Source organism: Amblyraja radiata, chromosome 18 (assembly GCF_010909765.2).
Source record: "Amblyraja radiata isolate CabotCenter1 chromosome 18, sAmbRad1.1.pri, whole genome shotgun sequence".
Classification (NCBI taxonomy): Eukaryota; Metazoa; Chordata; class Chondrichthyes; order Rajiformes; family Rajidae; genus Amblyraja; species Amblyraja radiata.
In genome coordinates this window covers 1,571,025-1,586,433 of record NC_045973.1, presented here as the reverse complement: position 1 = coordinate 1,586,433, position 15,409 = coordinate 1,571,025, and the positions used below count along the sequence as shown (strand labels likewise).

The window sequence follows — 15,409 nt, the reverse complement described above, 5'->3', positions numbered from 1 at the left end:
GTCTCTATTCCATGGAGCGTAGGATGAGGAGTGATCTTATAGAGGTGGACTAAATCATGAGAGGAATAGATTGGGTAGATGCGCAGAGTCTTTTACCCAGAGTGTGGAATCGAGGACCAGAGGACATAGATTCAAGGTGAAGGGGAAATGATTTAATAGTAATCCGAGGGGTAAACTTTTCACACAAAGGGCGGTGGGTGTATGGAACAATCTGCCAGAGGAGGTAGTTGAGGCTGGGACTATCCCAATGTTTAAGAAACAGTTAGACAGGTACATGGATAGGACAGGTTTGGAGGGATATGGACCAAGCGCAGGCAAGTGGGACTAGTGTAGCTGGGACATTGTTGGCTGGTGTGGGCCAGTTGGGCCGAAGGGCCTGTTTCCACACTGTACTCTATGACTCTATATAGAAACATTGACAAGTTGTGGAGGACAGGTCAGTGGATATATTTAAGGCAGAGATAGACAGATTCTTGATTAGTATGGATGTCGGGGTTTATGGGGAGAAGGCAGGAGAATGGGGTTAGGAGGGAGATATAGATCAGCCATGATTGAATGGCGGAGTAGGCTTGATGGGCCGAATGGCCTAATTCTGCTTCTATTACGTATGACTTTATGCCCTAAGTGATAATGCTTGGAAATCTACCTTTGATGTAAACCAGCATCTGCAGTTGCTTCCTATTCCAACTGGTGTGAACAGGAAGCACCATCCACATCATCACATTCATGGTCATTCATTTACCCAAATTACCTCTTTAGTTCTCTTTTTTAAATTGATCATGCTATGATGCGCCATGTATATTTAGTCCACAGTTGATGGGTTACAGAAATAACTGTCCAATCTCACAATCCTAGAACTATTTATCACTTATTTGCATGAAGTTCCAGTCAGCAAAGTTCTGCTCCTTTTTGTTAGGAATACCCAGGTAAAGGAATAGATATCGGATGTGGAGAGGATGTTTACACTAGTGGGAGAGTCTAGGACCAGAGGGCACAGCCTCAGAATTAAAGGACGTACCTTTTAGAAAGGAGATGAGGAGGAATTTCTTTAGTCAGAGGGTGGTGAATCTGTGGAATTCATTGCCACAGATGGCTGTGGAGGCAAAGTCATTTATTTTTTAAATGGAGATTGACAAGTACTAGATCAGTACGGATATCAGGGGTTAAGCCCCTGTCCCACTTTCACGACCTAATTGACGACCTCTGCCGAGTTTGCCCTTGACTCATACTCGCAGCATGGTCGCCACGAGGTTGTAGGAGGTCTTCGTAACTCTTCCTCATGCTCGTGAGTGGTCTCCGCGTACTCGTGGCCTCAAGTAGGTCGCGGCATTTTTTCCGGCATTAGATCAGCCCTGATTGAATGGCGGAGTAGACTTAATGTGCCAAATTGGCCTACTTCTGCTCTGAGGGTTTATGAAGATGAACATCCAACACAATAATGTATACATAGCTGGGATAAGCTGGAACAATGTCATCACATTAACTATAGACAGCAGGAGACCCTTTCACAGTGGCATTATTCTTACTCTGTATATATTATGTAGATATTCTTATTCTCAAACTGGCTTGAAGACTTAATATTGGGAACCTGATCAATTCATAAGTTCATAAGTTGTAGGAGCAGAATTAGGCCATTCGGCCCTCAAGTCTATCCCGCCATTCAATCATGGCTGATCTATCTCTTCTTCCTAACCCCATTCTCCTGCCTTCTCCCCATGACCTCTGACACCCGTACTAATCAAGAATCTATCTATCTCTGCCTTAAATAAATCCACTGACTTGGCCTCTACAGCCTTCTGTGGCAAAGAATCCCACAGATTCACCACCCTCTGACTAAAGAAATTCCTCCCCATCTCCTTCCTAAAGGAACATCCTTTAATTCTGAGGCTGTGACCTCTAGTCCTGGACACTCCCACTAGTGGAAACATCCTCTCCACATCCACTCTATCCAGGCCTTTCACTATTCGTTTGAATTGTGTTTGAAATTGGCACACACCTACCAAAGCATCATGGCCCTGCTTAGATAACTTGGCACATGTATCTGGGTGTATGGAGTATGACTGCCACTACTTACATCCAATAAGCTAGGTGCACTGCCGCTGTTGTCTACTGCTGATCTGCACACGGCTTGGTAGTCATAAAGTGTTACTCTAAAAAAGAAAAAAAACAGAAAGCTACTTCATGGGAAAGGAAACACGAGAAGATATTAAAAATCAAAATGAGAAGCAATACTTCAACAGCGAGCGACCACAACACACTCTTTTACTCTGGTACATTAGTTTCACATGTTTAAATGATAATGTTTTATTTTTGATTGTGCTGTATATCGTGTTTTTATCCTTTTACGAGCAGGGCAAATTCCTTGTATGTATACACACTTGGTCAATAGATTGTTATTATTCATTTATTATTATTATATTATTATTAAAATAATGGAATAGTAGAAAAGGCACAAAGTACAATAGATCCAGGCTTATTAACAAATATACAAACACTATCACACTGAAAGTGTTCTTCCACAGGTGCTGGTGCACCTTTGCACCATCTAAAGGAAACAAACTATTTTCTGTGTTGTGGACGTTATTGGTGAGGAGCTGGATAACTAGACTTACATTGGACAGGTGCGTCCTCATGCTATCCACCTTTATTAACTTTGCAGCAGTTTGCCAGAGAGCAGCATCAAGAAGGGTACATAAGCTGCTCCTAATTTAATCAGCATTAGACTGAAGGCATTATTCAGCTATGAAGAGGCCACTGTTAGCGTGACATTTCATTCTAATGGCAGCAATAATCCTTTTAAAGAAGGTTAGCTGCTAACGTCAGTCCTGAATTGGTGTAAGGTTCCTACTGCAGTGAGCTGTTACTGTTTACATTAGAATAGTAAACAGGTGACATTTGACACTTATGCAATTTCAATTCATTTAACGTTCAGTTTAGGAGAGACATATTGCTCTGGCTGTTTCTACTTGCAAACTTCCACCCACAAATATTCAAAATTCCACATTTAAAATTAATATATCCAAGTTTCCCATGTAAACCCTGTAAACCTGACTTATCCATGACAATAAAACTCTCGTGACTCTTCACTACCTGTCCCAATGTCTTATAGAAACATAGAAAATAGGTGCAGGAGTAGGCCATTCGGCCCTTCGAGCCTGCACCGCCATTCAATATGATAATGGCTGATCATCCAACTCAGTATTCTGTACCTGCCTTCTCTCCATACCCCCTGATCCCTTTAGCCACAAGGGCCACATCTAACTCCCTCTTAAATATAGCCAATGAACTGGCCTCAACTACCTTTTGAGGGAGAGAATTCCATAGATTCACTACTCTCTGTGTGAAAACAGTTTTCCTCATCTCGGTCCTAAAAGATTTCCCCTTTATCCTTAAACTGTGACCCCCTTGTTCTGGACTTCCCCAACATCGGGAACAATCTTCCTGCATCTAGCCTGTCCAACCCCTTAAGAATTTTGTAAGTTTCTATAAGATCCCCCCTCAATCTTCTAAATTCTAGCGAGTACAAGCCGAGTCTATCCAGTCTTTCTTCATCGCTGTTATCAATGCTGTTATAGTCCCTGCCTCAACTCCCTACTCTGGCAGCCCGTTCCATACACCCACCACCCTCTGTGTAAAAGTGTTGCCCCTCAGGTTCCTATTAGGGTGCCAGTTGCTGCCTTACAGCGACGGAGACCCAGGTTCGATCCCGACTACGGGTGCTGTCTGTACGGACTTTGTACGTTCTCCCCGTGACCTAAGTGGGTTTTCTCCAAGATCTTCGGTTTCCTCCCACACTCCAAAAACGTACAGGTTTGTAGGTTAATTGGCTTGTGTTTGTATACTTGGTATAAGTATAAATTGTCCCTAGTGTGTGTAGGCTTGTGTTAATGTGCGGGGATCGCTGGTCAGTGTAGACTCGGTGGGCCGAAGGGCCTGTTTCCGTGCTGTATCTCGGAACTAAACCAAACTAAACATTGTTCCCCTTTCACGTTTTCACCTTTCCATTCACACCTTTATCTATTCTCCCTGGTGATGTCTGTAAGATCAGCCCTCAGCCTCCGACACTCCATCTACCACCTACATCGTGCCTCTGTAGATTACATTCTGACATAAAACAAGCATCAAGCCTTTAAACGTCTGATCCTTCACATACCGGACAGGTCGAGAGACAATCAGGGATTGACTGGAAAATTACATTCCCAAACGCTGGGAACATCATAGAAATAATCCTGATGATGACAGTCAGTTTTATTTATTGAATATTTAAATAAAGTCATGTTTATTCATCATTGACATTGGGAAAGTGCATCAAATGTCAGGCTGCATGATATAAATTGCTCCAGGGCTTATTCTTACCGTTTAAACGATCCCATCATCATTAGTTTATTCATGACCGCTCCTTCCACTTTGCCAAAGAACGTCCCAGTCTGGGGAGAAATGGAACAACAAAGTATTTTCGAGGGAGTGCTCTCTCGGTAGTGAATTGCAAGGGACAGGGGGCTGAAGCGTGACCATTCTGGTGTTGCTATGTTGCACAGACAGCTTTGGGATAGTAATATCGTGAATTACTGAGAGAGTTAGATTTAGCTCTTAGGGCTGACAGAATCAAGGGATATGGGGAGAAAGCAGGAAAGAGGTACTGATTGTGGATGATCAGCCATGATCATGTTGAATGGCGGTGCTGGCTCGAGGGGCCGAATGGCCTACTCCTGCACTTATTTTCTATGTTTCTAATTGACAGACCCAGTAGTCAGGGTGGATCACCACACAGACACTCCAGGAAAGGTCATCTGTGGGAGCTTAGAAAACACACTTGCAACATTTATTTTTTCTCTTTTTAAGAACATCATGTGCTACATGTGGAAATATTGTTTTAAAAGGGCAGCACGGTGGTGCAGCGGTAGAGTTGCTGCATTACAGGGCTTACAGCGCCATAGACCTGCAGTTCCCTCCTGACTACCGGTGCTGTCTGTGCGGAGTTTGTACGTTCTCCCCATGACCACATGGATTTTCCCCAAGATCTTCGGTTTCCTCCCACACTCCAAAGACGTACAGGTTTGTAGGTTAATTGGCTTGGTATAAAGTGTGTGTAGGATAGTGTTCATGTGCGGAGATCGCTGGTCGGCGCGGGCTCGGTGGGCCAGAGGGTCTGTTTCTGTTCTGTTTCTCTAAACTAAACTAAAGGTTGCCATGTGGCAAGCAGTAATCTGTTAAGAAATAAATATTTCACATGATGTCTGTATGATTCACATAACTAGTACTAATAATAATAATAATGGATGGGATTTATATAGCGCCTTTCTAATACTCAAGGCGCTTTACATCGCATTATTCATTCACTCCTCAGTCACACTCGGTGGTGGTAAGCTACTTCTGTAGCCACAGCTGCCCTGGGGCAGACTGACGGAAGTGTGGCTGCCAATCTGCGCCTACGGCCCCTCCGACCACCACCAATCACTCACACACATTCACACACATTCACACACAGGCAAAGGTGGGTGAAGTGTCTTGCCCAAGGACACAACGACAGTATGCACTCCAAGCAGGATTCGAACCGGCTACCTTCCGGTTGCCAGCCGAACACTTAGCCCATTGTGCCATCTGTCGTCCCATAGTACTGAACATCTGATCGATGAAAGGGAGAGTCAAAGGGTCTTCTGCCCAACTTGCCCATGCTGACCATGAAGCCTCATCTACACTAGTCCCACCAGCCTGTGTTTGGCCCATATCCTTCTAAACATTTCCTATCCATGGGCCTGGCAATATACTTCCGGGGATGGTGCTGAAGGTATTTCTGCCTCCATCAGGTCTTCCCACAACCTCTGGCATTCCAGAGAAAACAACCCAAGCCTGTCCAACTTCTCCCTGTCGCTGATACCCACTAACCCAGGCATCACTGGTAAACCTCCTCTGAACCCTCCAAAGCCTACACATCCTTCCTGTAATGGAGTGACCAGAACTGCACAAATACTGTAAATACAGCCTGACCAAACTCCGATAAAGCTGCATCGTGACTTCCTGACTCTTGTACTCAATGCCCCGACCTATGAAAGCAAGTATGCCATGTGGCTTCTTTACCATAACTCACTCTAAACCTTTCTCTAGCTGTGAAGCTTCCACACTCTCCCCACACTCTGCCCCGCTCTCTACCTCTCTCTGGATTTCATGCACCCCTTCCTTCCTCGAAGACAGGCACAAAATGCTGGAGGAACTCAGCGGGACAGGCAGCATCTCTGCAGAGAAGGAATGGGTGACGGTTCGGGTGGAGACCCTTCTTCAGACATGCTGGTAGTGTTCCTTCAGTCATCAAGGACCACGTCCCTGGAATTTCTCTGGCAACATCTCCCACTGCCCAACAAGCACTCTCATGACAAAGCTCATCTCCAAATCCAAGCTCTGTCATCACTCTCAACACCTCCTTCCTCAGCCGTACGTTTGTTTGCCGATACTTCTCAACGCTCAGAGCACCAAGTTTCCTTGGGAAAGATAAACTCCGATAAGAAGGTCATTTTGTTTTTGTTAATTACGGTTGGGGCTCCTTTGGTTCCCAAAGAATAGTTTGGGGAAAAAACAAGAAAATTAAGTGCAAGGGAGATTAAACTAGCCTTTTAACAAGATTGGGAAACTTAAATCGGGTGGCACGCTGGCACAGCAGTAGAGTTGTTGACTTACAGCACTTCCAGCGCCAGAGACCCGGGTTCAATCCTGACTACGGGTGCTGTCTGTACGGAGTTTGTACGTTCTCCCCATGACCGCGTGGGTTTTCGCCGAGATCTTCGGTTTCCTCCCACACTCCAAAGACGTACAGGTTTGTAAGTTAATTGGCTTGGCATATATGTAAAAATTGTCCCTACTGTGTGTGTAGGATAGTGTTAATGTGCGGGGATCACTGGTCTCGGTGGGCCAACGGGCCTGTTTCCACGCTGTATCTCTAAACTAAACTAAATGATTTTAAACATTAATTTTACTGACTGTAAACGATTGCCAAAGTGAATTCAGGAATTTGGGTAATTCCTTCAACATTTCCTGCCTTCTTTGGGTGGAATGACTTTAGGATCAAGTGGTGGGTATCTGCTCTGTAGGTGAGACTGAGATCAGTTGGCGTGGCAACAATACTGGGATTACCCACATTTAGCCAGCACTCACACTTCATTCAGCCATGCTGCTGTAAACGGCATGACAATGTACAACAAGAATGGACAAATGGACTGATTGGATCAAGATACTATGATGTGTTTATAATCGAGACAATTCACACAACATTATGATGAGAAAACTAATATGTTCAATACAGGAAACTAATTGAAGAATCTGATGAAACATTCTAGACCGCTACAGTTTTATATGAGACCTGTTTACGGGATAATATTTCAGTGGTAAATCTGATTATGGAATCTCCATATCAACTCATAGTTGTGACTTGGAAATGAGAAACACATGGGTCCCCTCGGTCTCAGGCATATTTGCAGAAAGACCAATCTCTTCCATTCAAACATGAGAAAACATGAATTGTATCTCGATTCTGTTTGACTGCGTGTCTGAACCGTGGATCATAAATGGTCAAAGTCGTCTCTGCTTCTAGTTCTACTTGGGACTGCGGTTTGTGAGGAAGCCGTTGAAACAACATTTAGCCGTTCAACTATGACAAATATTTCTGCATTTAATATGTGTTTATTTAACAAATATATGTTTTTCAGTTTTTAGGAATGTTTCTACAAAGGATGCCACAGGTGGATTGAATTAAAAACTACGACATCTCTCAGTAGTTTTAGAGCCGGCACTTATTAATTTGTGGGACATGGATCCCACGTATTATTAAATCATTCTTTCCTGTGCTGGTGTTATCAACACGTTATGTTGGATTGGAGTCACTTCGATTATTTAAAATACTGCTTGATGTTTCCTGTTGTTGTTCACCAAAATAAACAAACGTCAAGCACAATGTTGAATTTTGAAACATTCTCAATAAGGGGTCGCAAGGTGGCGCAGCGGGTAAAGATCCTGACTACGGGTGCTGTCTGTACGGAGTATGTATGTTCTCCCCGTGACCTGCGTGCCTTTTCTCCGGGATCTTTGGTTTCCTCCCACACTACAAAGACGTACAGGTTTGTTGGTTCATTGTCTTGGTGTTTGTGTAATTGTCCCTAGTGTGTGTAGGATAGTGTTAATGTGCGGGGATCTCTGGTCGGCGCGTACTCGGTGGGCCGAAGAGTCAGTTTCCACGCTGTATCTCTAAACTAAACTAAAATAACACTGGACTGGTCCATGACGGGAAATGCCAGAAATATCCCTACATTCATAGAATATTTAAAATAGAATCCCTATCTGTTAGAAACAAAAAACAGAAAACCTAAAGGGTGACAGACAAACAAGTTACCTCCATCCTGAGCAACACATCCAAAGTTACAAACATGCAGGTTTGTAGGTTATTTGGCCCCAGTGTGTAGGATTGGACAGGTTTAGAGGGATATGAGCCAAATGTGGGCAGGTGGGACTATTGTTGCTGGGACATGTTGGCCGGTGTGGGCAAGTTGGGCCAAACCGCTGTATGACTCTATGCCTCTATGACATAAAGCTAGTGTACGGGTGATCGATGGTCAGCGGTGAAACAATGGGCTGAAGGGCCTGTTTCTATGCTGTATATAAAAACTAAACTAAGCTAATTCTTCTTAATCCACACTGTTTGCCAACATTTACAAATGTATGGAGAATCTAGTCTTCTCTGCCATTCAAACTTGGCAGATAGATCAGACAAGATTGAATGGTGGAGTAGCCTTAATGGGCCGAATGGCCTAGTTCTGCTCCTATCACTTATGAACTTGTGAGTGTGGCATATTACACCACGTGATAAATACCACAAAGCTGCAGCACTTTAATTATCCAGCAGCGTCACAATTGGACATATTGATTATGCTACAAACCAAGAAAGCCAATGGCATGTTCGCCTTCATAACAAGAGGAGATGCGTATAGGAGCAAAGAGGTCCTTCTGCAGTTGTATAGGGCCCTAGTGAGACCACACCTGGAGTATTGTGTGCAGTTTTGGTCCCCTAATTTGAGGAAGGACATTCTTGCTATTGAGGGAGTGCAGCATAGGTTCACGTGGTTATTTCCCGGGATGGCGGGTGGTTAATTCCCGGTGTGGCGGGACTGTCGTTTGTTGATAGAATGGAGCGGCTGGGCTTAAATTTAGAAGGATGAGAGGGTATCATATTGAAACAGAAAGATTGTTAAGTGTCTGGAAACATGTTCCCGGAGTAGGGGGAGTCCAGAACCAGGGGCCACAGTTTAAGAATAAGGGGTAAGCCATTTAGAACGGAGGTGAGGAAAAACCGTTTCACTGACACAGTTGTGAATCTGTGGAACTCTCTGCCTCAGAAGGCGGTGGAGGCCAGTTCTCTGGATACTTTCAAGAGAGAGTTAGATAGAGCTCTTAAAGATAGTGGGGTTAGGGGATATGGGGAGAAGGCAGGAACGGGGTACTGATTGTAGATGATCAGCCATGATCACAGTGAATAGCGGTGCTGGCTCGAAGGGCTGAATGGCCTGCTCCTGCACCTATTGTCTATTGTCTATGATAAGAACATTAACTTGCGCATGAGAGTGCAAGGTTAATGCAGTCCCTCTCGAATCTTGCCTAAACTAAAATAATTCCTTTAACAACTTAGATGGGAAATGACAGGACATTTGGAAATATTTTAATTAGGAATGTGGACTGCATCCACTGTTTAATGGTGGTGTATTGGAAACATGTGCACAACTGTCAGAGACTGTTACTGCACTCACACAGATGTCCATGCCCCTGAAAGTTCAACATTAGATTATGATTACATAAACATTCAGATTAATGCCACAATTTTAACCACAAAAGGGAAAATAGCCAACATTTGTTTGATTCGCAATTGGAAACGTATTCTGAATTTCTTCTGAGCCACCAATTGCTGTCAACTGCAGATAAGTATTTTGCCAATTTTAGCCTTTATTTTGTAACTAACTTGACTTTGAACACAAAGTTAGCTATTCCAATTGCAGCAGCATCTGCAAAGTACAGAATTATACTGAAGAATGCCTTTGATGATTTAGTGCTGCTGAGAAATACATCTCCAGTTGTGGGATTCTCTGCCACAGACGGCAGTGGAGGCCAATTCACTGGATGTTTTCTAGAGAGAGTTAGATTTAGCTCTTAGGGCTAACAGAATCAAGGGATATGGGGAGAAAGCCAGAACAAAGTACTGATTGTGGATGATCAGCCATGATCATATTGAATGGCGGTGCTGGCTCGAAGGGCCGAATGGCCTACTCCTGCACCTGTTTTCTATGTTTCTATGAAACTAAACACATTAGTGCCACTGTGTTGAGCACTGCCTCCAAAGGTCGTTGCAATGTCCACACGGAATGAACTGGAGGCTTCACCTCTGTGGTACAAAAGAACAACAATGAACTGCTGTGACAGACACTAAACGCTGGAGTAACTCAGCGGGTCAGGCAGCATCTCTGGAGAAAAGGAAAAGGTGATGTTTTGAGTCGAGACCCTTCTTCAGACTGACCCGCTGAGTTACTCCAGCACTCTGTGAAACGTCGCCTATCCATGTTCTCCACAGATGCTGCCTGACCCGCTGAGTTACTCCAGCACTCTGTGTCTATCTTTAGTTTAATCCAGCATCTGCAGTTTTGTTCCTATACAATGAACGGATGGGTTTATTGAAGTGATTTGCTTGCTGTTATATGTTTACGAACAGATCAGACAACTACATCTGCAATACCCCGATATATGAGAAGTCTATTTAGGCCTTGCATGTGACTACAAAGGAGGTGGGCAAAGGAACTGACGTCCATTCAGCCAGCCGGCTCACATCTACATTGCACCTTGTCTGTAGTTGGAAGCTTTCTGTCTAACTGAACCAATAGATGCAAAGTTGGATCTCCTGATGCCGTTTAGACATTGCCAGAAGTTCACAAACGCGTAGTACATAGACCAGCACAGACCATTCGGCCCACAATGTCTGTGCTAAACACAATGACAACTTAAACTGCCATAGTCTCCTCTACCTGCATGTGATCCGTACCCCTCCATTCCCTGCACATCCATGTGCCTATCTAAAAGCCACTTGTATCTGCCTCCACCACCATCCCCGGCAGTGCGTTCCAGGCACCCACCACCCTCTGTGTAAAATACATGCCCCACATTTCTCCTTCATATTTTATCTCTTGCCTTATAGCTATGCCCTCTAGTCTTTGACATTTCCACCTTTGGAAAAAGATTCTGACTGTCCACCCTATCTGTGCCTCATAATTTTATATACTTCCATCAGGTCTTCCTTCAACCTCCAACGCCCAAGAGAAAACAATGCACGTTTGTCCAAAGCTCTCCAGATGGCTAATGCCCTCTAATCTAGACACCATTCTGGTAACCCTCCTCTGCACCCTCTCCAAAGCCCCCATATCCTTCCTGTAACTGCGTGAAGTCTGGCCCATGCAAACTCCTACAGGGCTGTAACATGACTTGTACTGTGTCGTGACTCTTGTACTCAACGCAGGGACAACCTTGAGCTGACCAAACCCAACAGGCAAGGCATAATGCAGAAGAGATCTGATTTTTAAAAATAGTCTCCTGGCAGGGTGACGACTTGTGGGGAATCCGACACTCAGCAGCGTTCATGCAAGGATGTGACTAGTTCATGCAGTTCATTACTTTCAACATCATGCTTGGCAGAAGCAGCATTGCTTCGTGCAAACTCACCTCATCTAAATTCTCCGACACCAAAATAAATCCATTGTTATCGATGAGGTAACAATTTATGATCTGTAAATACAAAACATGCAACATATTGTCAACAAATAAGCATCAGGATAGTATGCAGCACAATTCACGATGAGGTGGACACTGATATGAAACTGATACAGTATGACCATGATAAAGGTGCATTATTTTATTGGAGAAGACCCTGGTTCACCAGAGAGTTTAGTGTGCAACTGGGAGAGTGAGCACGGCAGAGCAGTGTGTGTTCCACAGGTCGAACTGTGGGCTGCTAGCCTCATTATGAGACTTTCCCAAGCCACATGTCTATTAAATGAGTGTGACATGATCCCATTTCCAGGCCCATATACTTTAAGTATCGGTTGGCAAAGCCAGCTAGTACTTACCTCATCGTCACAACTAATACTGCACTTCCCATCCAGTGAAGCACACTGCAAAAGAACACAACATCGTCAGCTCGGGGAACGCATACAGGGCAGCGGGTAAATGGAATTCATAGTTAGCTCTGCTATTATGTGGACTGCAGATGCTGGAACTGCAGATGCTGCTTTACACCCAAGATAGACACAAAATGCTGGAGTAACTCAGCGGGACAGGCAGCATATCTGGAGAGAAGGAATGGGTGGTGTTTTGGGTTGAGGCCCTTGTCCAAGGGGAGTCTGAAGAAGGGTCCCGACCAGAAACGTCACCTATCCATGTTCTCCAGAGATGCTGCCTGACCCGCTGAGTTACTCCAGCACTCTGTGAAACGTCACCTATCCATGTTCTCCACAGATGCTGCCTGACCCGCTGAGTTACTCCAGCCTTTTGTGTCCTTTTTTGGGATAGACACATGGATGTGCAGGGAATGGAGGGAGGGATGTGGATGATGTGCAGGTAGGTAAGAGTTGGTCTGTCACTACACTGGCATCATGTTGGGTACAGACATTGTGGGGCGAAGTGCCTGTTCTTGTGCTGTATTGTTCTAGGTTCACTGGCAGTGGTCAACGTGCAGAGTTGATCTGCCACTGGTCTGGCAGTGACCAGCCACTTGCTTCTCCAGCGTGCCGTGTCCCATCTCCTAACTTTGTGCAAGTGTACAAATGTCAAGCAGCAGGGAGGCTCCACCCTGCACGGTTTACAGGCATCATAAATGGTTTGCAGGTGAGTTACTGATTGATTTCTCCTGTTATTATAATGCTCTCAAGGTCTGTTGCTCTCCAGAATCAAGGGGGCTGCAGAGTGAGCTTTGATTCCAAGGGAGGGGGTTGGCAGTGGACATCCAGGGTTTTGGACTGAGTTCATGTTTCTGTGGAAAGCAATCGTTGCCAGGCGCGGCTACAACCGCACTTTGTTGCCTTGGACCACAACGAACACCAAAGCAGGGGGAGTGGGGACAGGGTGGGAGAGGCAGGGTATGGCCTCCCGGCACAAGGTCGCGCAGCCCCCACGGATCGGAGCCTGTGGCCATCGGCCCCTGAGTCGACACAGCCCATGGCTGGGGCCGGGGTCGGCACCACAGAGGCATCCGGACAATAGTGGAGAGGTCGGTGCTGCGGCCGATGATGGTGCCAACCGACAGACGAGGACGGACCACGTGAAGTGAGGACTATGGACAATGGGGACCGGGAGTGGGGGGGGGGGGGGGGGGAAGAATAAAGGGGGACCTGGTGCAGATACTTTGTAACTTGTCAGCCCCCTTTATGTGGCAACTAATTCCATACCTTGGGCAGGCAAACAAAGAATTTGACTGTGGCTTGTCACCTGTGACTATAAAGTGTTCATTCATTCATTCATTCATGGTGGCCATTCAGGGGGACGCATCCTCTTTGTGTCTCAGCAAGGAACAACGTGTGAGGAGGCAGAGCTCCAGAGAGGAAACTGTCACACAAACCATCGACTCCATCTACACCACACAAGGCCAGCAGCATAATCAAGGACCAGTCTCACCCTCCCCACACCCCCTTCTCCCCTCTTCCATCGGGCAAGAGGTCCAGAAATGTGAAAACGCACACCTCCAGATTCTGGGACAGTTTCTTCCCAGCTGTCAGCAGCAACTGAACCATCCCCATACCAATTAGAGAGTGGTCCTGACCTTCCATCTACCTCAATGGAGACCTTTAAACTATCTTTCATTGGACTTCATTGGACTTCAATGTCATATATTGCACTAAATGTTATTCCCTGTAGCTGCACACTGTGGACAGCTTAATCACTTGTAGTCTTTCCTCTGACTGGATAGCATGCAACAAACAGCTTGTCACCGTACCTCAGTACACGTGACAATTATAAACTCGTATCATTCTAGTTTGCAGCCAGAATGAAGCTCAGTGGTACGGCTGGTCAAATTACTGCCTCACAGCCTCAGCAGCCCAAGTTCAGCCTGACTTCTGGTGCTGTCTGTGTGGAGTTTGCACCTTCTCCCTGTGACCCGGGTCTCTGGCACTGTGAGGCAGCTGTTCTACCATTGCGCCACTGTGCTGCCCCTGTGTTGTTGTGTCAGCATCAACCACCTCCCCTGGCAGCTTGTTCAATAAACCCACCACCCACTGTGTGAAAGAGGGTTGTGTTAAATCTTGCCCCTCCCATCCGCTTTCAACACGTCTCGTTGTTTTTGATTCCCGTACGCTGGGTAAAAGTCTCTGTGCATTTACCTAGAGGTGAATCAAGAGGATCTACTGTGTGATACGCTACGATATGATACCATAGAACTTTATTTATCCCAGGAGGGAAATTGATCTGCCAACAGTCATAAAACACAAGACACATGAAACTAAAGTGACAGGGTGGAAAGGATTGGGGATGTGCAAAGATTTGGGGTGGGGGCGGGGAGGGGGGGGAGTAGCCAGTCTAGCCCATGACAGAAGGGGGAGGAGTTGTACAGTTTGATAGCCACAGGGAAGAAGGATCTCCGGTGGCATTCTGTGCTGCATCTTGGTGGAACCAGTCTGTTGCTGCAGTTATTCACTACAATCATTCCACTCATTCTACAGAGAGTGGTTCTTTGCTGAAGTTCACTGCCAAAGGTGGTGGACTCAGGTACAGACACTGCAGTCAAAATAAATTCACACAAACTCTTGAACAGGCAAGACATAGACAGACATGGAACAAATGCCTAAGGACTTGACTGACTGCATGTTACACTTCAGTTGAGTTAGTTTATTGTCACGTGTACCGAGGTACAGTAAAAGCTTTTGTTGCGTGCTAACCAGTCAGCGGAAAGACAATACATGATTACATTCGAGCCATGTACAGTGTACAGATACATGATAAGGGAATAACGTTTTGAAAGGAGGCAAAGTGCCTGAGTCACACGGACATGTGTAAGTGACCTGCTAAACTACACAATCTCTGGGCACGTAATTATTTCTCCAAATGCCAATTGTCAAATATCACTCTGTCAAATTCTAAAATTGAGTCTCCACCAAATTCCATTCCAAATCTGCATCAGATTTAATGTTCCAGAATGACCACAGTATTAGACAAGAGTTTATTTTTGTTTTAGATATATCTAGTGAGCCTTACATTTACCATAAGTATACTATAGGGGAGAGTCGAGGACCGGAGGGCACAGGGTCAGAATAAAATAATGTACCTTTAGAAAGGAGATGAGGAGGATTTTCTTTTGCCTGAGGGCGGTGAGTCTGTGTAATTCATTGCCAAAGATGGCTGT

At 45.2% G+C, this 15,409-nt stretch overlaps 1 protein-coding gene across 1 annotated transcript in view; it reads right to left on the bottom strand.

Moving 5' to 3' along the window:
• The window catches only part of cacna2d3 (calcium voltage-gated channel auxiliary subunit alpha2delta 3), a 437,296-nt gene that overhangs the window by 60,686 nt on the left and 361,201 nt on the right, over positions 1 to 15,409 (bottom strand). The window contains exons 30-33 of the mRNA XM_033036559.1: positions 12,144 to 12,188; positions 11,740 to 11,802; positions 4,357 to 4,427; positions 2,075 to 2,150 (exon numbers count right to left, since the gene is read on the bottom strand). Coding sequence (XP_032892450.1) covers positions 2,075 to 2,150; positions 4,357 to 4,427; positions 11,740 to 11,802; positions 12,144 to 12,188 — 255 coding nt within the window. The remainder of the gene's footprint in view (positions 1 to 2,074; positions 2,151 to 4,356; positions 4,428 to 11,739; positions 11,803 to 12,143; positions 12,189 to 15,409) is intronic.